At 34.8% G+C, this 25,233-nt stretch overlaps 1 protein-coding gene across 3 annotated transcripts in view; it reads right to left on the bottom strand.

Moving 5' to 3' along the window:
- Positions 1–24,393, bottom strand: part of akap6 (A kinase (PRKA) anchor protein 6) — a 171,999-nt gene extending 147,606 nt beyond the window's left edge. For 2 of the 3 annotated variants that reach the window (XM_051133587.1, XM_051133586.1), the window contains exons 1-2: positions 24,215–24,393; positions 9,665–10,038 (exon numbers count right to left, since the gene is read on the bottom strand). In XM_051133587.1, coding sequence (XP_050989544.1) covers positions 9,665–9,994 — 330 coding nt within the window. In that variant the 5' untranslated portion in view covers positions 9,995–10,038; positions 24,215–24,393. The remainder of the gene's footprint in view (positions 1–9,664; positions 10,039–24,214) is intronic. The other variant, XM_051133585.1, reaches the window with a different exon arrangement.
- Between the last annotated feature and the right edge of the window lie 840 nt (positions 24,394–25,233).

Here is a 25,233-nt window from a genome sequence, read left to right as displayed (position 1 = left end):
TGCAATAGGCAACACCAAAGCCAGCCTACTCAATTATCCATAAAAGAAACACAGCCACTCGACTTCCCACCCTAACAATATTTCAAACAATTTCAGGAATGTCAACCCATCAGAGGCTTCCTGTTAGAAATATACTTGAGCGCGTCAGTTGATCCGTCCTCTTACCTGCCGGCTGGCTGAAGTAAAACACGATGAATCAAAGAGAATGGAGTCAGAGATTGGTTCAGTGTGCTCTGCGCTGCATGCGGCGCTGATGTGTGTCAGATCTGATGTCAGATGTGACAGCTCTGAGTGCTCGTGCAGTCTGATATGCTGTCGTTCTCTCTCTCTCTATCTCTTCCTCGCTCACTTCGCTGGCCTGTTTCTTCCATTCTGTCTTTCTCTCTGGAGGAGGGGCTGCCTCACCACACGGAGGGGCTATTTTGGGACTTGACCTCTCCCTCCCTTCAGCAGCCCTCGTGCTGCTCTCACTTTGTCTGGCCCACCGGCACGGGCAGCTGCTTTGGGGGGAATTACATGGGGGTTTGAGGCGTAACTGGAGACAGTAAGGTCACAGCACATACTGGGGCTTCCACATTAGCATTAACGTCAACAAGGCGAGTACATTACACTGTACAGTATAACACAGCCTATATGTGCAAAGCGGCAAAAAAGAGGTTTATTTACTGCTGTGTTAAGGATTTGCATACTAAAATGTTTCATAATGCAAATCAATGTGTTTGGCACAGTAGATTTTCAAAAAATTGCATCACAAATGTGTGCATTTGCATCTTGCAATAGATTCTTTGGAGAACTACGAGCTGCTTGATGTAAAAATGAAGTATGCTGTACTGACACACTATTTGTTTTCAAAATTAATAAATGTAGTATGGTAAATATAAAAAAATTAAAGGTTTTAAACATTGCCATCATTAAAATACCATGGTATTTGAAGTATACCTTAATGTGTCAATCATACACTACCGTTCAAAAGTTTGGGTTCATTAAAATTTTTTTAAAAACATTAATACTTTCTAATTCAGCAAGGATGCATTATATTGATCAAAAGAGACACTAAATACATTTATAATGTTACAGAAGATTTTTTTATGATATATTTTTTTAATTCAGCAACATATAAAGCAGCACAACTGCTTTCAACATTGCTAATAATAAGATATGAGCATCAAATCACCTTATTACATTAATTTCTGAAAAATGGAGTAATGATGCTAAAATTCATTTTTGCGTCACAGGAATAAATTACACAAAATATAGTCAAATAGAATAAAAAATAAAAATCTTACAGACCCCAAATTTTTGACCCATCATACATAAGTCTAAGGTATAACTATTTAATGTTTCAAAAGGAAAAGTAATGTTTTGTAAGCAAATAACAACATAATCTTTATGCAAACGCTATAAAATGTTTCCTTTGCATCATATCAGCACATTAGAATGATTTCTGAAGGATCATGTGATTACTGAGTACTGGAGTAATGATGCTGGAAAATTTGCTTTGCATCACAAGAATAAATTACATTTTAATATATATACATAGAAAACAGTTATTTCAAATTTTAATAATATTTCACAATATTACTGTTTTTATTGTGTTTTTGAGAAAGTAAATGCAGCCTTGGTGAGCATAAGAAAAAATTCTTACAAATTCTTAAAAACATTACTACAGTTACAACTAGCTAGTAAAAAGTTGCCTTAAAAGAGAAGTCCACTTCCAGAACAACAATTTACAGATAATGTACTCACCCCCTTGTCATCCAAGATGTTCATGTCTTTATTTCTTTAGTCGTAAAGAAATTGTGTTTTTCAGGATTTTTGTTCATATAATGGACTGATATGGTGCCCCGAGTTTGAACTTCCAAAATGCAGTTTAAATACGACTTCAAACAATCCCAAATGCGGTTGTAAATTATCCCAGCCAAGGAAGAAGGGTCTTATGTAGCAAAATGATCGGTTATTTTCATTTTAAAAATACAGTTTATATACTTTTTAATCTCAAATGCTCGTCTTGTCTTACTCTCATTGACTTCTGGCTCAAGACAGTTAGGGTATATCGAAAAACTTCAAAAGCGATCCCAAATGCAGTTGTAAATGGTCTCAGCTGAGGAGGAAGGGTCTTATCTAGCCAAACGGTCGGTTATTTTCATAAAAATAATACAATTCATATACGTTTTAATGTCAAACGCTCGTCTTGTCTTACTCTCCCTGAACTTTGTGTATTCTGGCTCAAGACAGGGTATGTCGAAAAACTCTGTATTTTCTCCCTCAACTTCAAAATCGTCCTATATCACTGTTTTACGTTTTTGTTAAGGGTGTTTGATCTTCTTTGTATGTTCACTTTGCAAAGACTGGGTCGGTACTTTTGCAGTGATGTAGGATGATTTTGAAATGATTTTTGCAGTTTTGCGATATACCCTAACTGTCTTGAGCCAGAAGTCAATGAGAGTAAGACAAGACGAGCATTTGAGATTAAAAAGTATATAAACTGTATTTTTAACATGAAAATAACTGATCATTTTGCTACATAAGACCCTTCTTCCTTGGCTGGGATAATTTACAACCGCATTTGGGATTGTTTGAAGTCGCATTTAAACTGCATTTTGGAAGTTCAAACTCGGGGCACCATATCAGTCCATTATATGAAGAAAAATCCTGAAATGTTTTCCTCAAAAAACATAATTTCTTTAAGACTGAAGAAAGAAAGACATGAACATCTTGGATGACAAGGGGGTGAGCACATTATTTGTAAATTGTTGTTCTGGAAGTGAACTTCTCCTTTAACTAACTAGCAGGCTCTGACAGAATCCGTAAACTTTAATTCTACCAAACAGATTTCAAAATTGAAGTACTGCATGCAATCTTATGGTAGCTGAAAATTAATAATTTTAGACAAAACATTTAAACTCAGTTTCATATTTTACTAGGTGGGTAATGCAAAAAAATGCTTTTCTTACTTACATTTTTGTCTTGTTTCCAGCCAAAATATCTAAAAATTCTTAAATCAAGAAGGATTTTCTAGACAAGTAAAAATGATTGTCTTGTTTTCAGAAAAAAACAAGCCAAACTTAAGTGTTTTTTGCTTGAAACAAGCAAAATAATCTAAATTTCTGTTTGAATTAAGATTATTTTGCTTACTGCACTGGCAGATTATTTAGCTTGTTACAAGCAAAAACTCGCTTAATTTTGACTTAAAAAGAAAATAAGTTTTACTTGTCTAGAATATACTTCTTGATTTAAAAACTTTTAGATATTTTGGCTGGAAACAAGATCTGTGTTTTTTTCTACGTAAAAGAAACGTTTATTTGCAGTATATGACCTCACAGGTACAAATTTCTACATTTTGTGAAAAATCCTACGTATTTTATGAGGTAGTAAATTCGAATTTGTACAAATGCCCACCCCTAAACCTACCCCTAACAAAAATCATATGAGTGAGGTCATATGAATTTGTACGAATTAGCCACCTTGTAAAATACATACGAATTGGTTGTGAGATACTGCTGAATATTCCATAAACAAACATGCTAAGATACAAGAAATGTGCAGAACTTTGCAAATGAGTTTTCTATTATGACCATGCAATTGAACTTTAAAAACAACTACAACAAGCAAAAGGCACAAAGTTTAAAGCCTTTAGCACATCTGCAAGTCATGCAGACTGTTCAACCCACTGTACACTATTCTCTCTCTATAGATGAGACTGAATTCTCTGGATTCTCCACAGTACTAAGATTACATCACTCCAAATACACGTCCACGTGAACTGATCTGGTCTCAACTGGATAAAAATACAGACGTGAGAAACATGGGTGTGCCTGTGTGCGTGTGTTTAAAGCGTACAACCGGCGTCCTGACAACTGCTGAAATCATATTACATGCTATTAGTGCCAATGCAAGTGTGCTTTATTAGTGTGTGCATGTGAATCCTTCTCATACTGTACATCTGATCTGTGGAATAAGGGTGTGTCTGCAGACATTGTTCTGAGGGCTGGTCTCATCGGGGAATGTGGACATCACAGCTGTGTGCTGATCTCCTGGCACTGATGTCCATTAGTGTGTCCGCTCTCTACATACTACACACAGCTGCTACTGCAATCCAGACTACTCCACTTAGAACCAGTTCTGTACTATCTATCCATCAGTGAGAGACATCCTCACGTTCTCTAATGATTCTTCGTTAGTGACGCCATCTTTTGGTCAACAGTTTGTCATGCAGTGACAGCAATGTACTTAAGTATGAAATACTAAAGGCTACTTTACACAATTATATAAAATAATTGGACATGTAACTATATATATAAAAATGGACATGCATTCTTAACTGAACAAATGGCTGTTCATAATTTAATTCCTATAGTCAAAAATGCAGTAAAAATATTATTAGAATTCAAAATAACTGTTTTCTATTGAACATATATTTTAAAATGTAATTTATTCCTGTGATCAAAGCTGAATTTGTAGCATCATTACTCCAGTCTTCAGTGTCACATGATCCTTCAGAAACCATTCTAATATGCTGATTTGCTGTGTAAACATTTCTTGTGATGTTGAGTTTATAACAATTATAAATATTTAACAGTTTGTCTGTTAATTATTTTTGTGGAAAACATGATTTTGTAACATTATGAATCACTTTTGATCAATTTAATGTCTTTGCTGAATAAAAGTATTCATTTCTTAAACAAAAAAAACACGTAGTGATCTTACTGATCCCAGACTCCTGAACAGTAGTGTTGATCTTCTCCACAAGATGGTGCTGTATGCTTGAAATTCAAAGCCAATATACAGTTTATGAACACCTTGCCACTAGACGTGGAAAAAAATGCTTAATAATTAATTTTACGAGGAAGAAGAGACATGTGACTGTTTCTGAGAAATGGAATAGATGTTTTCGTCATCTGCAATAACCTCAAAATTCCTCTTGAAAGCATATAATTATGTTGACATGATGCATTTTCCATCATTCATAATACATACTGAAAGCTCCATTCTGACAGGCGGTTATAAAATCACAGCACACATGATGAAGAATCAGTGATCTCTTATGTCACAGCTAGGAAGTGTTGAGCTTCAGTATGAAGCCGGAATGTGAGTCACCGAGGCGCACTAGTGTAGGAGTATCAGTCCGTGCTGAGCTCTTTGGCCTCTCATGGAGAAACAGATGTGTGCTGCCCGACTGACTCATTGTCTGCTGATACTGAACACAAAGCCTTCAGTCACCCCCTCAAAATAACACTGGATTCAGCAAGAAACACACACAGAATTCTTCACAACAACAACACAAAGCATCAACAGAGAGAGAGGGAGAGAGAAAGATGTTGGTTTTATAACAGTCCACAGAAGAAGCAGAAAAAGGTGCTCAACCAACCGAAGAAGACAAGCAAGCAAAATCAAAATATCAGACTGAAAAAAGGTGGTGCAACACTCGTATATAAATCTGTGAAACATCTTCAGCTGTATAAACTATGATTATAAACATGGCTTATATTTAAGCTTTAGGGTTATTTATAAATCTTTAAGATTTGTACTTTTAACAAACAATTTTGCTGTCAATTATGAATAATTTGTTGATTTACTGGGTTCAAATTATACATTTATTTTATAATTATATATTTAGAATTATATAATAATTACAACACATGATTATACATAATTTTTAAATGTACAACTTTATTATAATATTGACAGAATATATTTGCCACATTATGCAAAACACCTCTCAGAAGTGAAAAATAATTATAATTAAATTATATATATCCATTCATTTTCCAAACTGTTTTTGAACCTAAGGTTTTTGAACAGTAAAATTTTTAATGTTTTTTAAAGTACAGCAAAAACAGTAACATTTTTAAATATAGTTACTATTTAAAATAACCATTTTCTGTCTGAATATATTTTAAAATGTAATTTATTCCTGTTATTTCAAAGCTAATTTTTAGCATCATCCCTCCAGTCACATGATCCTTCAGAAATCATTCTAGTATTCTGATTTACTGCTCAAAAAAAACATTATTATGGTGAAAACAGCTGAGTAGAAAAGTTCCGAAGAACAGCATTTATCTGAAATATAATTTTTTTTGTAACATTATAAATGTCTTTATCATCACTTTTGATCAATTTAAAGCATACTAGCTTTAGTATTCATTTCTATATTTTTCTTTTTCTTATATATATATATAAGATTTTATTTATTTATTTATTTATTTTGAATCGCATAGTGTAGATTTTTTATTTCAGATAAATGCTGATCTTTGGATATTTCTATTCAAAGAACCCTGAAAATAATGTACTCAACTGTTTTAAATATTGATGATGATAAAAAATGTTTTATGGACAGCAAATCAGTGTATTAGAATGACTTCTGAAGGTTCATGTGACGCTCTGAAGTAATGCTGGAGTAATGATGCTGAGAATTTAGTTTTGATCACAGGAATAAATTACATTTTAAAATATATTCAAATAGATAACAATTATTTTAAATAGTAAAAATATATTAAAATATTATTGGTTTTGCTGTACTTTGGATCACATAAATGCAGGCTTGGTGAGCAGGATACTTCTTCTTCAAAGAAAATTAGAAATCTTACGGTTCAAAAACTTTTGACTGGGAGTGTATATATGTATTTATGCATGCGCGTGTTTTTTTAAATAATTTGCATCATTTTAACTGTCTCTTTACAAATCGTTATTACGTAATGACAGATTGCTAAAACAAAATCTGAAGGAATGTGGCACACAAACTGTTCACATCAGACTGAAACGATTTGATTGTTCAAAGCCTAAATGTCACAATCGCATTTCATACAGCAACTAAAAAGATGTAACTATGGTGGCAATGATAATGCCATCTGACCAGAGGAAAAACTCCCCTTCTTTCCTTAGCACACAAACGCACACACAGTCTCTTTCTAAAAGCCTCACACATGATTTATTAAGAGGAAAGGCAGCTTCTCAGACTGGCTGTAAAAACCCTGTGACACCAGAGACTGCAGTGTGTTATTTAACAACAAAGAGCAGCAGACAAATGGACTCATGCAATGTTAGAGGAAGGGAGGAAACCAGCAGGTTACGTTCCAGTGGCGATGACACACGTTCAGTTAAAGGAGAGATTCCTGTAACACATTAATAATGCACAGACCAAGACGAACAGTGACGCAGCTGGTTTCCTTTTCACTTTCACTTACTTAAAACTAAAGCGTGTTGCTTTTTGAGGTTAAAAACATTCCATCTACCTCAGTTTCAAAACAATCCTCTGGCTTTTATAACAATGTGAGAAGCTGTGGGTCTGAGCCATAACATGACGAAGAGGATTCACAGGCTGCCTGATTCTCCCTCATGAAAGACATTGAGAGGGCGAACGTCTAATTAAAGACCACTGAGCACGCTCTTCTGATTAAACCTCAACAAATGCAAAAGATGAAATGAGAACACAACTGGAAAACAATGATGTTACTGAAACCTCATTCTTTCATATGGTGTTATGTAATAGTTTCTCAAACCAAAAGTGGAGCAGAGGGATTCAGATACTCAGCTGTGAATGTAACACTGAAACTCTCACTATGATCTCATCATCACTGAATCAAACACTTCATGATGTGGGATATCTTCAAGTCATCACATATATTACTACAGTGCAAAAGACAAGGATTTCCCAAACTGGGGCTCACAAGCTGATGAAAGCAAATAATTTAAAAACAAAAGGAAATTGTAAAATAAACTATTGTAAAATCTAAATAAAACAAATAAATACATCTGGTCAGTTTTGTTTCCCTAATTTAGAAACTTTCCCACAGTAAATGATATTTAAAGGGATTAGAGGTGAAGAAAAAGGGAAAAAATAGTTTTAACGTGCATTCTGCCCTGCAAAAGTGCATATTAATGCAAGGTTAATGGTAAATTTAATGCAACAGCATATGACGTTTCCTCTCAAATTGTTCACAAGAGAAACATTAGATGAAAATTTACCTAGGAAAAATTTATGCAAGCACTGTGATATACAACTGGACAAACTTAATGTACTTATGGAAATAAATACATATTTACACGTCCATCAATGCAATACCAGCCTGGAAAAACATCCTGTGCTCTTAGCAGAAATATAGTCTGAGTTGAGTAAAGGAATCTAATAAGAGCTCTTGTCTGCTCAATGACTGATCTACATCATAACCAACTAATCTACAACTCAAATATCCATTAAGGCTTTTAAAGTCAATACTGTGTTTATAGCCGATCCTCCATTACCAGACGGACTGCTGTGGTGCTGTTAATGATCTGACTAAAAGACTGGAATATAGGCATATAGTATTTCATCATGTATGTATGCAGAGTCCAAAATTATGTTTGTACCACACCTGCCAATGGCTTGTAAACTGAGAAAACTTATATTTTAACTACAAGTACAGTTGAAGTCAAAAGTTTACATGCACCTTGCAGAATCTGCAAAATGTTAAAGATTTTACCAAAATAAGAGGAATCATACAAAATGCATGTTATTTTTATTTTGTACTGACCTAAATAAGATATTTCAAATAAAAGATGTTTACATATAGTCCACAAGAGAAAATAATAGCTGAATTTATGAAAATTACCCAGTTTAAAAGTTTTCATTTTTAATACTTTGTTGTTACCTGAATGACAGCTGTGTTTTTTTTGTTTAGTGATAGTGGTTCATGAGTCCCTTGTTTGTCCTGAACAGTTAAACTGCCTGCTGTTCTGTCCTTTAGCTGATCCTTCAGGTCCCACAAATTCTTTGTTTTTTCAGCATTTTTGTGTATTTGAACTGTTTCCAACATTGACTGTATGACACTGAGGACAACTGGGGGACTTTTCACACTGAGGACAACTGAGGGACTCATATGCAACTATTACAGAGGGTTTAAACCCACACTGATTCTTCAGAAGGAAATATGATGCATTAAGAGCCAGGGGGTGAAAACTTTTGAACAGAATGAAGATGTGTACATTTTTTCTTATTTTGTCTAAATATCATGTTTTTTTCATTAAGTACAGCCCTTTAAAAGCTACAGAAGATACTGACATGTTTTAAAGAAAACAAAATAAGTTAATTTTACCCAGATCTTCAAATTCAAAAAGTTTTCACTCCCAGGTTTAAATGCATAGTGTTTCCTTCTGGAGCATCAGTGAGCATTTGAACCTTCTGTAATAGTAGTACCAAGTCCCTCAGTTGTCCTCAGTGTGAAAAGATGGATCTCAAAATCATACAGTCATTGTTGGAAAGGGTTCACAAAACTACTGAAAAAAACAAAGAATTTGTGGGACCTGAAAATTATTTCTGAAGAACAGCGGGCAGTTTAACTGTTTAGGACAAACAAGGGACTCATGAACAAAAAAAAACACAGCTGTGGATTATTCAGGTAACAACACAGTATTAAAAATCAAGTGTATGTAAACTTTTGAACGGTGTCATTTTTATAAATTCAACTATTATTTTCTCTCGTGGACTATATGTAAATGTCTTTTATGTGAAATATCTTATTCAGGTCAGTACCAAATAAAAAAAAAATACATGCATTTTGTATGATCCCTCTTATATTGGTAAAATAATTAACATTTTGCAGATTCTTAAACTTTTGACCTCAACTGTATATGTGTTCTCTCAATGCTGCAACTGACCAGTCAGAATCAAGCATTCATGTACTCATACCTTGAGTTGTACCAGGTGCACATCCACGTGTCTATTGACGCTGTCTTGCTGCACAGAGTGTGTGAGATCTCTGACTCTCTCCGTCGTTGTCCTCAGCCAGTTCTCGATCTCTGGCAGATGCAGAACCACCTTCCAGTCGGCCCCTGTGTGAAGAGGAGGGGGTTTTTGGTACCTACGGTAGGGATCTTGTTTTTGGGTCTGCCCATCTCCGTTAGCGCTGGGCCCACACGGATCATCGTGTTTATCAGGGCCGGGTTCCAGAGTGGGAGTCACAGAGGTTATCATAGGGGAGGAAGCCTCACTGGCCATCGGTGAAACGGCGACATTCATGGCGAAACACAGCGTGATCCTGAGGATGGGGCTTTTTGGTTTAGCTGTTCAGAGAGGAGACAAAAAGAGAGAGGATAGTAAGAGTGCAAAACACCCATTAATATTAAAAGAGCTGCCAGATTTCGTTAAATATGGATAGCCAGAGGTAATTTGCGAAGCAAATCTAATGGCGGTTACTGTCATAGATGACAGCAAGTAAATTGGCTCTCATGGTGAGGGGATTTCACATCTTAGGGAATTATTTTCTATTTAATAGAAAAAAAATATTACCAACATGGATAACAATGCCAAATCACAGACCAAACACACTGCACAGCTGGTTGGGGAAACATATTAAACCCTACAGAATTCATATATGAGCTAGTGGACTTACAATTCTGAAATCTGAAAGTATATTCTCATTGCAGAGAGCATTTTATTAACTAACTAAGATGAGTCATCAGTAACTTTACGCATTTTCCTAGACACACATTTATGTTTGAGACAACCTCAAAGCTAAACTAAGTCACAAAACTCCAAAATATTGATTCCACTGGGAATAGAAATCCATAATTCCAGTCACAAAAATCCTTTAAGATGCTTTCAAGCACTGTCATACTCTGTTTAATCCTGGATCAACTCTTTAACGTCACTTACAGTGAGGATTATGTGCATATTGCCATTGCCATATGTCAGCACCCAAAGATATTTTCCATGGCAAAATGATAAAATACAATGACAAACAATAGTCAAACTACTTAAACAATATTTTAAAACACATATTTCAATTTGACAATATAAAGGTGACACTTTTTTCAGTGTTGTTATTAAGTAAAACCAACTATTAAAAATAGTTTTTGTTAATGAAAATAAAGCAGAAATTAAATACAAAATGAAAAAATGAAAAAAGTAAACTTAAAAATTTCATTTAATTGCCAAAGCAACATTTCTAAATTTCGTAGTTACATTTAAAAATTAATACAAAAAAGAAAAAAAAACTTACAAAAGCACATGACAAAATTACATATTTGAACTAAAACTTAAATTAAAAATGAAAACATAAAAAACAAATTCAAAATATGAATACATCCTATAGTAGTATATAAATAACACTAACACACTAAACATTTTAAAACATGCATTAATGAACTATAAAACATTTGCCTAGTGATAATAAAAGCAGAACTTAGAATTCAGCAGATCCTTCTAAGACTGATTATCTTATGTAATGTAATCAGCTCTATGCCATAATATTACAATATTAAGCCATTTTAAAGTATCCAGGTAGTTATCTGATAAATGTAAATACATACTTTTTAAACAACAGAATTCACTATGACTCAACAGAATATCTAAAGTTTCTAAAGTTGAATATTTGGGTAATACTTTATATTACAGTGTCCCTATTATATACATACACAATCTTTACAAAAATGTTGACAATTGCTGAAGAAAAAGTCAGTGGCGTCTGCTTGTGCTAAAGTCACTGCCACAATGCAAACTCACTACTAATGTAATTATTGCATTAGCTACTGTAACAAACACTAAATGCCTATGAATAATGTACAATGAGGTCATTTCTAAAATCACAGACAGCGTCACTACATCAGCAGCTGAGGTCATTTCCACCGTGCACAAAGAAATCTGACGGTAAGGAAGATGATTCTAAACCGGAACAATTGACACTCATCATGATGCCGTCCCACCGGCATTAACCAGCATTGAGTATCTAGGCCACTGCAACAGGGAAGTCAGCGATTGGAAATCAATATCTTGACTGATCCGGTTTGAGCGTCTGGTTAATATGCTGCTTCAGCACCAAGTGATGCCATCCCACCAACAGCATCACATCGAATCCATGCATTATTCAGCTAATATGGTTTCCTGGCATTTATAGCTCATCTGCATGTATTTGTTAAAGGAAGAATAAAGCCGTCCAAATGGATTCATTAGTTGACATTCAACATGAAAGGGCAGACAGAACCATTTCAGATGTGTTTGCTAATGCATCAGTGACAGACCGACATAAAATGGCACACATCTGCATTAGGGGAACATACAAACAAGTGTTCACACAGGATTATACAGGGCTTTACAGTTAATTAACATATCATATGCATGCATAATCTATTTAAAACATGACAACACACTGAAGCTTTTGCATGCTCTACGTCATATCTCATTGCAAATTAGTCCACCCTCTAAAACATCTCAATGTATGTTCTTTTTTAATGGAGGAAGCATTATTATGAATTTAGGACTCAGATTTTGGCCAGAAGCGATGGTTTAAACTTTAAAGAAGAAACTTAAAGTGCAAAATAAAGCAATGCAGAAAACTACTTAAGCAAACAAATCAAACCACATGAATTGTTGCCACAAAATCATTATCCACATCTGTCACTCTGTTTATTTTATCATCACACTACTAAAGTGTCATTGCAAATGAACAATAAACAGCAGATGAATAACACCAGGCAGAATGACCTTTATGTGCTGCTGTCCAAGAACCAAAAGCTTTACTTAATTATACCAGGCACTCAATAAACCAGCTATCAGTTCTGCTGACTTCACAAAAACCTCTGAAAAGAGCAGCAGCTTCCACTAGAACTCAAAATGGGTCAAACTCCTGCTTCTTAGCAAATACAGTCTCACACCACAATCAGACACCCACAGAAATCACAGTGAAGTACACAAATGCAGCTGAATCTTAGAGAAAAAGGTCACGCTTCACATTACAGCGAGCATTTAACTGCAAAATAGCACTAATCAACTTTGTGCACTTAATTATGATGAATTGTGACATAGCTCAGTCATATATTTCTACATTATATTAATTGTTGCTATAATTCTACAATTAAAATTAGCATAACTACCTGATGGATATTACTGAAACAGATGCCCTGACAAATCATATGCATGTTTTGTGACAGCACTTTGAAAAAAAAAATGTTCAGAAAACCTGTCTGGAAACATTATTTTTGTAATTTAACAAAAATGCTAACAGAGGACTAGGAGTGACAATTTTATAAAATAAAGGAATCATTTTTCAATTTAATAATTCAGACATAATTTTAATAAATCACTTTTAAATGGACAAATTAATTAAAACTTTAATTAAACAATAATTATAATTAACAAATTAATTAATAATTAACAAATAATTTTTAAACTGAAAAATATAAAAATTTAATTCAAGTTTTTAAAACAATAAAATAAGAAATTAATGAATCATTTCAAATTTTCCTATTAAATGCCATTTAAAACAACAACAAAAAATTTTCAGATATTTCATTTTCTCAAAAGCTTTTCTTTATCCATTTGTCAATTTAAGAAATTCCTAAAAACATTAATTATATCAAACATTTTAAATTAGTCTACGATGTTTTCCCATTTAAAAAGTTATTTCTTTCCACTTTGTCTAAAATTCTGAATTATTAAATTTATAATGGATATATATATATATATATATATATATATATATATATAAAAAGTTGTCACTGGGGCAGTACCTTCCAAAAATGTACCATTTAACTACTAATATGTACTTTTTGCACCTTTAAGAAGTAAACAAGGTACAAAGGTTTACCTTATGGAAAGGTTTGAGCTTTTGTGCTTTTTTTTTTTCTGAGAGTGCATTAAAGGTGGCCTATTATGCCCCTTTTTACAAGATGTAAAATAAGTCTGTGATGTCCCTAGAGTGTGTATGTGACATTTTAGCTCAAAACACCCGACGGATCATTTTTATAGCATGTTAAAATTGCTACTTTTAGGGTATGAGCCAAAACCCACCATTTTTGTGTTTGTCTCTTTAAATGCAAATGTTTGTTGGTGCATCCCAGAATACAACACTTGTAATACCTCTTTGGTGCTGACATTGTATATTTCCAGCAGCTACAGTAAGAAAACAGTAATGGCAGACTGCTGCTTCTCACTCAGGGCTTTGTCTATGCTAATAGGACAGAGATCATTACAAATGGGCGGGATTTCTCCCTATGATGACATGTACGTAGGGAGAAATCGCGTGTTCGAAGAAACTGTTAATGATTTATACAGATTATAAAAAATGAGTGGGTGGATTTTTACCATTATAGGCTGGTTGTTTTCACACACTGTGGCCACGCAGCTGTGTTCAAACACCTTCTAAAAGTGATTTTTGCATAATAGATCCAGTTTAAAACATTTATAGGCCTAAACAGGCTTTTCTTTGTATTAATAGCTGTAAGCGCTGTGGTGAATGTTAAATACCTTGTTTACCACTTGTAGTAGTATATATTTAACACAAAGTCATTACTGACTAAGGAAATATAATTATGTTATAATATTAAGATATTACGAATGTTCCAACACTAACAGAGCCAATGTTACCAAGCATCAGAAGGTGACTGTGCATATTCTCAGCAGTCTTTATGCAGAGAGTGACTAAGTTCTTTATTTAGCATCAGAATGTGGTTGAGGGTCAGAACTCTATGTGAATATAGCTGTGATGGCAACTCTCTGTAAATTTCATGCTGGTTTAGATAAACGAGTGAACCAGAATCAATAGAGACGTGTAGAGAAGCACTGGGAGTGAATGATGGCAGTGTGGGTGAGTTGAGTCTCTACAGTGCGGCTCTAGTAATCCCATAACACCCACATTAAACCTTCTAACTGCATTTAAAACCTATTTCCAGTCAGGCAGTGATTCACTATGACCGGCATCATTTGAGTTATAGAAAGGCCGTTTCCACATGACACCCCATTTGTAATGAAAGCGAGCTGAGAAATGCAAAGAACTAGCCATGAGATTTAATGGAGAGCAAAGAGATTTTTGCCTTAAAAGAACAATTCATCCAAAAAAACAAAACAAAACAAAACATAGATTACTTACTGCAAACTTAAATTACTTACTGCTTACTTACTGTTCACCAAAAGCATAGACCTGGGGCTTTATGATTTTGTTGTACAGAGAAAAAAACTATGTTCACTTAAAGTTAAATAGGTTTAGATGGCAATAAAGGTGAGTAAAAATGATGACTGTTCATTTTTGGGTAAACTACTCTTGTTTGCCCCAGAAAATAAGGTCAGACGAGACCTCAACAATGTCTCAAACTATTAAGAATTACCAGAAAACTAAAGTCAAAGATCTTTGTAAATTTGAGTGAAAATGGATAAACATTGGTGTAGAGATAACTTTCCCTCAGAAATTGCTTGTGAATTTCACAAATAATTACAACAGGCAGGTCACACACTGAATTAAACTTGAAATTAAACATTATACTTGTGAAATTTACTAGCAATGTTTCAATGTAAATCCCACACCACATTTTTCAGTAATGTGTTTATTTCTTCCAAGAAATTTTGAGGAAAATATCTGAGACAAAGTAGATTAAAACATAACTGGTAACTCTATTAAGTCTTGTGAGCTTTCTAAGAGCAACCTAAAATCAATATCATTTCCTCTGGGTAGATATCCCATTAAGAATCAACAAAGCCATCTATATTGTGCGCTTGCAGGGGAGACAGCTTTGATGATTATAATGCGAGCAATCAAGTTCTGCTGTCTCATTCTGCAATGTCATACAGGAAACAGAGAGAAACTGTTTACAGCTGATCATCTGCTTATAAACACAGTATAAAGCCTGAAACTCTGCAGGTATAACATTCTTCTCTCTGGGGCTTTGTCCCAAATCCACTGAATTATTAATTGTATCCACAAGCAGATATGTTGCAGACATTTGTCCCCCTTCTCAAATGTTCCTCACACCTTTAAGAAATGGAGCAAAACTAAAGTGGAATAAAAAAATAAAAGACACCAGGATAAAACGGCTTATCCGAGAGCTGATAGAATTACATGAGCTTCTTGCATGCAATAAAGAACTCTAAGTAATACACTGTCAAGGCTACATCATTTTAAATCTTAAATCTTAAGTGGCTGTCTTACATTTGCATAAAAATCGATTATGAAGAACATTTATTATCCCTTTGCAAATCCATGATTAAGTTCTAAACTGGATCACAGGAGTATTTCTCCTACTCCAAAGCCTTCTCTATGCAAATCAGAGCCGTAATATGTCAGGATAATTAAAGGAATAGTTCACCTAAAAAGGAAAATTTGCTGAATATGTATACTCAGACCATTCAAGATGTAGATGAGCTTGTTTCTTCATCAGAACATATTTGGAGAAATTTAGCATTACATCGCTTGCTCACCAATGGATCCTTTGCAGTGAATGGGTGCCGTTAGAATGAGAGTCCAAACATTTGATAAAAACATCACAATAATCCACAAGTAATCCACACCAATCTAGTCCATCAATAATATCTACAGAAGTGAAAAGCTGCATATCTGTAATCATTGTCATTGTTAGGATACTTTTAATTTCAAAACACTGCTTTTTTGTTAAAATCCGAGTACCACAGGACAAGCACCGTTTACAAGAAAAACAGTCAAAAACAGTTCTAAACCCATATGTTGGTGTATTTTGATGTGAAACGACACAGGAGATGGACTTTTTCACTGGAGGAAATATTATTATGGATTATGGACTGGTATTTTGGCAAGAAGTGATGGTTTAAAGTTAAAACACAATAGGTGCGTTTACATGGAGCATTGTAATCAGTTTAAAAGTCCAAAACTAATGAAAATGCTCCATATAAACCTCAATGGGAATAAAAATGCTCAAACCGAATGAAATTCTAATTGGTCTGAGACGGGTGGGATAAACCTTACTATAAACCGAACAAAATTAAAATTCTGCCATGTAAACGCATTAAACCAATTACATTGCGTCTACCTCAAGCAGGAAAATTGTCACGACAAGGTGGGGGGCATTCGCGGGCCATGCCCCCCGTTCATCCTCTCCCCTCCTTGCTAAACGTGATAGATTGTGAAACCGAAACCGGTAAAACAGCGCGCATAAGAAAGCGACTGCACGTTGGCGCTGATAGCCTTGTGGGCAGCGCCCCTACATACAGCGTCTTTGTGCTACGGGCGTCCCGTGTTCGAATCCCAACTTTCGTGACCTTTGCCGACTGCCAAAAAAAGTGTAAATGCACAAATACACAGCTTCTTACTTCACAAGACATTAATTGCTGGACTGGAGTGGTGGGGATTACTTGTGAATTATTGTGATGTTTTTATCAGCAGTTTGGACTGTAATTCTGGCAGAGCTGAACTACATTTTTACACTTTCTGAAGAAAGTGTGAGAGGTTCTGGCAAGGTAACCATCATTATGCTAGGGTATTTTGGTCACTGCATACTGGCCAAACACAAAACAGCCTATACTGTAATAAATGAGACAGTAGGAGTAATGATAGAGAAAAGTAAATCCTGCCAGCTCATGGTTCATTACCCTTCACAGTCACACACCTGCAGCAGTGTTTCTGGCAGAACATCTCTGTATCTATCACATCCACTCCCTTCTGCTTCTGTCTCGTCTGACCTTGACCTACACCAGATGTTGAGGTCAGACGAGAAAGCCCATGCTCAGATTTTATGCTTTTATCAACAGCTTTAGTATAAATATATATCAGCTACAGACGTCTTGCACTCAGACACCATTAAACTAAAAAATTCAGTGGATTTAAAAATGGACTTCACTTTAATTTAGCCTCTGTCTGCTCAGAAACAAAAGGCATTTGTACTTCTGGGCTCATGCATCAGATGTTAACTAATATTTGATATTTTGGCATTTTAAAGAAGATTCTAAAAATGTACCTAAATAAATAAATAAATATTTGCACAGATACAAACATAATCATGGCTTTACACATCCACTAGAACAATGAGCTGCATGTCAGAATCAGAGACGACTGCATCAATGAAGTATCAGATGGACTTCAATAATTCATAAAACTGAGGCAATGACCTCACAAATTGCGACATCCACCATTTTGGAGAAAAGGGAATTTTTTTCTATTATTCATAGTGTCTTTTTCAGTCACTGTTTTACAGTGCATTTACATATAATGTTTAATTTAAAAAATAAATATAGTATAATTCATTATTCAATTTCTCCTGTCAGTATCATTTAATAAATAATCCTATTCATTCTTCAAGTCACTTCATTCATAGTATAAAATAGTAGAACTTAATAAAATAGTAGAATATAATACATAAAACTATATAAAATAGTAGTTTTTTGTTCAATTGCCAAATTATTTCATAGTAATAAATAACCTTATTTTATGAAATAATTTCTTATATATATCTCATTTAAATAATCATATTCCTTATTAAATAAAATATAAAATAGGATAATAAATATATAAAATTAAACTAGAAAACACATTAGTTCTGAATTTTATATAATCAATTCTGCCAAACACAGCTATAAGGCATAAAAATGTGAGTTAAAAGACTGAATATCAAGTATGTTTAATAAAAGTTTAGTATTACATATCAGAAAGCCTTGACATTTCCTGATACTTAATTCTGTACAAGAGTGTGGCTGAGATGATCAGCTTCCAGCATTTTAAGATAAGTGAAGAAATCACAGTCAAGACACGTCTACATGTGTTCTGGGTTACACTGAATCAGATCCACTTTCAGAAAGGAGCCGAAAGCAATATCCTGTATGAGTCAGCAGAAAGACGCTTTTATTTATACATATGAGGGTCACAGAAAGCCTGTGAGGCTAACATTTCCATAAAGCGGTTTTACTTTCACTCTAGGATATAAATGTGTCCTTGTTTATCATGCTGATGTGAAGACAAATTGACAAAAGTAGACTACAGGGTCAGTCTAATGGAGTAACTTAAAGTTAAATGCATAATTTCTGCATAAGAAAACCAAAGGGCAAAATGTATTTTTCAAAGAGTTTCTCTAAACACTCCCACAGACCAATTGGTTGAGTCAGTGTTGTGGTGTTGGGTTTGTGGGATCCTTAAAACACAGGCAATATACAGCATATTAAGTTTGAATCATCATAAAAATTAGAGCTCACCTAACCAACTCAGATGTTGAGCTATAAAGCCACATTATTTCTTTTGTCAGTAAAGCAATTTTATCTCACTCACAAAGCTCCAACAAAACAATCTTACAGCCTGACCATTGTTTACCATGGTAATGTACCTATTGACGTAATGTTTGTATGACATCTGACTTGATGTCAAAGCACAACAAGCCCTGCCGTGGCCCTATTACCACTGAATGTTTTTCGAAGCTCTGTTTAACTGTCCATCATTTCCACAAGACAGTTTTGACCTGTTTCTGATCAATACACTGTTAACCCTTAACCTCAATCATCAATGCGGTTAAAGGTTGAGGTCATTTATTCAGCAAGTTCATTACTACTGCTGACCCACCTGAACCCCACAAAGGGAAAAACATATTTAAAATCACTTTAAATTCAAAGAATCCTGAAAAACATATCACAGGTTCCAAAAAAATCCTGTTGTCAGATAGAGCGGTATTCACTACACAGAGCTGTAGTTTACTGACAAGCCAAGCAATATCACATTTATTATCCGATGATGAACGTGATATTGCGTAGCTCAGTGAACTACGGCTCTGTGTACTAAACGCAGTTCCATCTGACAGCAGGTGATGGAGATTTACGACTAATCATGAAACCGGCATTACTGACAAAATGTGCATGATAATCACATCCGAATATTTGCACAGCCCCATTGCTTACTGGCAAAAAGGCCCTCCCATATTTTGCTCTCCAGTCTCAGTTCCCCCCTTCAATGGAAGTCTTGACTGTTTTATCATCCACCAGGTTAAAAAATCTTAATTTTGCCCACTTTAAACAGTGCACCTTAAAAGGAATCATGCATGTCTGTAGCACAAACAGATTGGGGGCTGAAACTTACAAATCTATAATTCTAAAGAAACAGCTAAGCAATTATTTTTAAAGGGCACCTATAATGCCCCTTTTTTACAAGATGTAGGCTAATAGTCTCAGCCTGAGATGTTTCAGCTCAGTTTCAGCTCAAAATACCCCTCGGATCATTATTATAGAATTTTGAAAATGCCTATTTTGAGTGGAAGCAGAAACACACTGTTTTCGTGCATGTCTCTTTAAATGCAAATGAGCTGCTACTCCCCACCCCCTTTTCCAGAATAGGACTGTGCCTTTACAGCTCATATCTCAGATGCTCTGCCAAAAAAACATCTGCTTGATTTTGATTGTTTATCATGCTGAAATCATGCATTTTAAAGTGCCCCTATTATTGATTATGAAAGGTTCATATTTTGATTTTGGGAATCACCAACAATAGGATGACATGCATGCAAGGTCAAAAAACACTTTTATTGTCTTATTTTATGCATTTATTTTTACCTTATTTGCTCAACAACTCCCAAACGATTCGCTCAACGAATCATTTGTCCAAACCTCTACTTTGCGCGACACTAATCTGAGGTGATTGGTCTAATGTGTGCAGTGGACTTCAAAAACGGAACGCCCATCACCATTAACTTCACATTTCTAGACAATTGCAAACAAACAGATATTGCTGTTAGCCGGTTAGCCAGAAACCTACAAGTTGCTACAAGTTACAAGTTACTTGTTTTGTCTAGCTCTCTACTCTGTGCTCTCCTGTTCAAGACAGTGTATGTCGGAAAACTCCCATCTCATTTTCTCCAACTTCAAAACTGCCCTACATTGCTGTTTTACCTTTTTGTGTGTGTGTGTGTTTGACCCTCCTTTCACTGACTTTTTGTAAACACTGGGTCAGTACTTCTGCAATGTAGGACGAATTTTAAGTTGGAGGAGAAAATGAGAAGGGGGTTTTTCGACACACCCTAACTGTACTCTGATATAGGGTTTTCTGAATGCACACACTGTGGCCACGTGCATGTCACACGGTATGCGAGTACTAAACTAATTTCTCTTTCATGTCTTACTGTGCTTAAACTGTCAAATACACACAAATTTATGCTTAAAACTATGTCTGTGAAGGTCATGGCGTTAGAATTGGTACACAGCTGTGCATGCGAAAACAAAATGGCAACGCCATGGTTGGAAATGTGCAGATTGTTATTATTAATTGTGCAGATTGTTATTACTAATTTTAACCCAAAGTTACTGGGTTGTCATTTTTCACATTTTCTGGGTTGGTAGATGCACTAGGTACCCGTTTATAGCACTTATGATGACATGTCAACTTGAAACCAATATTATGGATAGGGAATTGTTTTTAAACCAAAATCAATGGATTGAAGTTAAAATGTCTTAATGATGTATTGTTTATTACATATACACAGATTTTCCCTTCATAAGACGTTCATTGATGGACTAGTGTGGTGTGGATTATTGTGATGTTTTTATCAGCTGTTTGGACTCTCATTCACTGCAGAGGATGCAGAATAGTAAACTATTCTTTAACACACACATTAAAATAAAATACAACTTTGCTAATATGACAGCATTTTTGAAAAGTGCTTTATATTGGAGACATTATTGTTGAATGATTGCAGATTTGAATTCAGTACAGTGTTCCGCTACCTTTTGTTATTATTTAAACATTTACCAAAGCTGAGGGTAAGAAATTCAACATAAGCATTTCTTTAAAACATTATTAAATATATTTTAAAGCTCACAGAGTGTAATTACCCAAGCGGCTACTGCCACACCCTGGGTGGTGATGTTAGATGGCAGCTGCTCTCATTATGTTTGAATGATGACAGGAGTGTGCGGACATGATACAGAGACAGACTGACTGCACATTGTGTCCAAAAAGGAAATTACCAAGCTAGAAAAAGCCAACAATATATTATTATTTACAACAGCTCACATCAGGCTTAAATTGCGTTTGGGTTCGGCACTTAAAAAGCTCGTTTTACACTTTACAATGTCAGGATGTTTAAAGACAGAATCTGCCATGAAAGCATGCTACAATGCACAGGTTTGCTAAACCTTAACTATACAACATTTTCAGCATGCTTATGCATGCTAATTTCAGTCTGTTTACACGCACATGCTGCTAAAGGCCTAAGCTGTGCCCTCAGCTCTCAAGATCACAGATCTCACCCCAACACTAGTGTTCTGGGTCATCTGGTCCCCGTCATAACAAGCTTAAAGAGCATTTTTGTGTTCAGGCCTTGCAGTGCAACAAAAGCATCTGCTACTCAGAATATTCTGGGTCTGTATAACAGGGGTCAATGCTGTGCAAAAAAGAAGGGTCTGTTCACCACCCAACCCCTGCCTTCCACACTCAAACACAGACACAGACAAGCGTCTAACCCTGCTTAAGCACAAACCCTCATCACCATAATAAAACCGGGATCTCGTGGGAGAGGGAGGGGTGGATCACAGAGGAATCGCTTCCCAAAACCCAACTGCAACAGTGCCTAAAGCTACACAACTGAAATACACAGTTTTCCTAGGAGATTTAGGAAACTTCTAGACACAAACAAGCACACCATAAGGACGAAAATAAAATATTAAAAGTCAATACTTCAACAGACTCGAATTCATACTATCTAGTGCATTTATCACATTAATTCTTCCATTTCAGTTGTTTCCCCACATAAATGTAATGTATTACAACCTACAGATTCTTCACCTCCACAATTACATATAATCAGTACATAAAACTAGGAATATAGTACATTGGATTTTTTTTATTATATCAAGACAATTGGTTTGACCAGCATACATTTTTGTTTGAAAAAAATATTCTGTTTTGTTTTTTACTTTTCAATAAAATTATATCTAGGTCAGATGTTACAGAAATGCTTAAGAAGGTTAAATTATTAAAATATTCACAATGCATATGTTTAGCATTTTAGTCTATTTAGTTATTGTTTCATTGGGGTAAAATATTTTTTAAATACATTTTTTTGCAAATAATTGTTGAAATAAATATATGTATTTCTCTTTCTCATATTGCACATTTTGATAAACAATTGATAGAACGATAGACAGAACGACAGAACAATAGAACAACAGACAGATAGATAGAATGATAGATAGAACAATAGATATAAATATATATTTATATTTTTATATTTATATTTTTTTCATTTATATATTTATTATTTTAATGTTTTTATACTTTCAGCTTTAGCTAATATCAAAATCAAAAGCTAATATCAAAAAAGTGTTTTTGTTGTTTTTATTATTTTTTTAACATAGTCAAAACAGTTTTTATTGATGTTTTAGTTTTTAATTGTTTGAATTGAATTAGCTGACATAAAAAACATATTTTATTTTTATTATTACATTTTTCATTTTTATGGGGTTAGTTGTATATATATATATATAAAGCTGCAACTAAAACCTGGAAATGCTTTTACAATCTAAAAAAAATATTATTAATATTAGCATATTAATATCACATTAATATATGATAATATATAATACGATATATCACAATAGCTTGTTAAAAAAAAAAAAAAAATCAAATCATCCTAAATAACATGATCACCAATTTTAAACAATGTTAATAATATGGTATTATATTAAAAACATTTTAATTTTACTATATACAGCTGTGTCCCCTAGATAGCATATTGTATGTATATATATTGTTTTTGTTATATGATGAGTAATTGATAGACTATAGCATGTTTACTGTTCCATTTAAAGTCAAATTCCCCTTTTCACCAAGTTAACTTGGCCAACAATACTAATTCTAAGCTTGTGGTGCAACACCACACCTTAGGATGCATACATGCAGCCTTATCAAGAAAGCAAAACCATCCTAATATCTCAGATCATGTGTCACGCAACGCCACCCTTCCAGGGTGTGTTTGGGCCCAAGGTGACGAGGCAGCGTCTAAAGGAAAGAGAACCATGACCAAGCAATGACACAGGCGTGCCAGCCGGACCACATGCACCGTTAAACCCTACGCCCCCCATCCTGCAGCATCATAAAGACAGACATGCACCAGAGAAGCTATACACCTAGAAACGTACTAAACACAAACAAACACGCAGGGCTTTTGAACTAAAAACACTGGGCCATGCTTCAGTATGAGGAGGGTGGAGAATAAACACTGACACGCTCACATTCCCAACCTTACAGACAAAAATAGCAGTAGTGCGAAAAAGAAAACAACCCCCCTCCAGGCTTTAAAAGGCTGCGATGTATGTTTGGCCCCCCTCGTGGATAGCATTTGTGCATGCGTCAGGTCCTTCCTATGCAGGCCACTTCAACAATGCTGTCTCTCTTCACAATTTGCCTTCAGATGGAGTAAAACCTCTTGATAGTATCACATCTCATCCATGTTCAAATGTCCCATGGTTTTAATAAAATAAACAAGAAATCTGGCAGTCCATAGCAGCAGAAGACAGAAGCCGGGTACTCACCATAACACTACCTACTCCATTTTTCCATCCAGTGCGGTGTGTGAGGGAGGTGCCTGCTATACGATCCACTGCAGGGCTGCCTGCCTCGAGCAGCCCTCGCTGGACGGATGCTGATGATGTAGCGCCTTTCAGGAGAGCAGCCCAGTTACCTTGGAAACTGAGGAGTGATGGAGTGGCCGTGCTGCGCTGCCATTGGCTGGAGAGGGGTGGTGCTCCTGCTGTGGGGCCCCCGGTGGGAGTGGCTACAGATGAGAGAGGAAGCAGAACTGTAAAAGCAGATGCACAATATCAGAGAGAGGTGTCCTTTTGCAGGAACATACACATATTTTGTATACTGTAACTTTAAAAGTCATTTAAGACACTACCAGTCAAAAGTTTTTGATTTTTAATGTTTTTAAAGAAGTCTCTTCTGCCCATCAAGCCTGCATTTATTTGTACAGCAAAACAGTACAATTTTGAAATATTTTTACTATTTAAAATAACTGTTTTCTATTTGAATGTATTTTAAAATGAAATTTATTCATGTTATTTCAAAGCTGATTTTTTCAGCACCATTACTGCAGTCACATGATCCTTCAGAAATCATTCTAACATTCTGTTTTGCTGCTCAAAAAACATGTATTATTATGATTATTATGTTGAAAACAGCTTTTTTCAGGTTTCTTTGATGAACAGAAAGTTCAGAAGAACAGCATTTCTCTGAAACAGAAATCTTCTGTAACATTATAAATGTCCTTATCACTTTTGATCAAATTTAAAGCATCCTTGCTAAATAAAAGTAATATTTTCTATAATGTATAATGTCACAAAAGCTTTTTATTTCAGATAAATGCTGATCTTTGGATCTTTCATCATCAAAGAATCCTGAAAAAATTTACTCAACTGTTTTAAATACTGATGATGATAATAATAGTCATTAAAAATGTCTTGAACAGCAAATCAGCATATTAGAATGATTTCTGAAGGATCATGTGTCACTGAAGACTGGAGTAATGATACTGAAAATGTAGCTTTGATCA

This window comes from Labeo rohita, chromosome 17 (assembly GCF_022985175.1).
Source record: "Labeo rohita strain BAU-BD-2019 chromosome 17, IGBB_LRoh.1.0, whole genome shotgun sequence".
NCBI classification, from domain to species: Eukaryota; Metazoa; Chordata; class Actinopteri; order Cypriniformes; family Cyprinidae; genus Labeo; species Labeo rohita.
The sequence above is the reverse complement of the archived record's forward strand: the minus strand, read 5'-3'. Positions and strand labels throughout refer to the sequence as shown.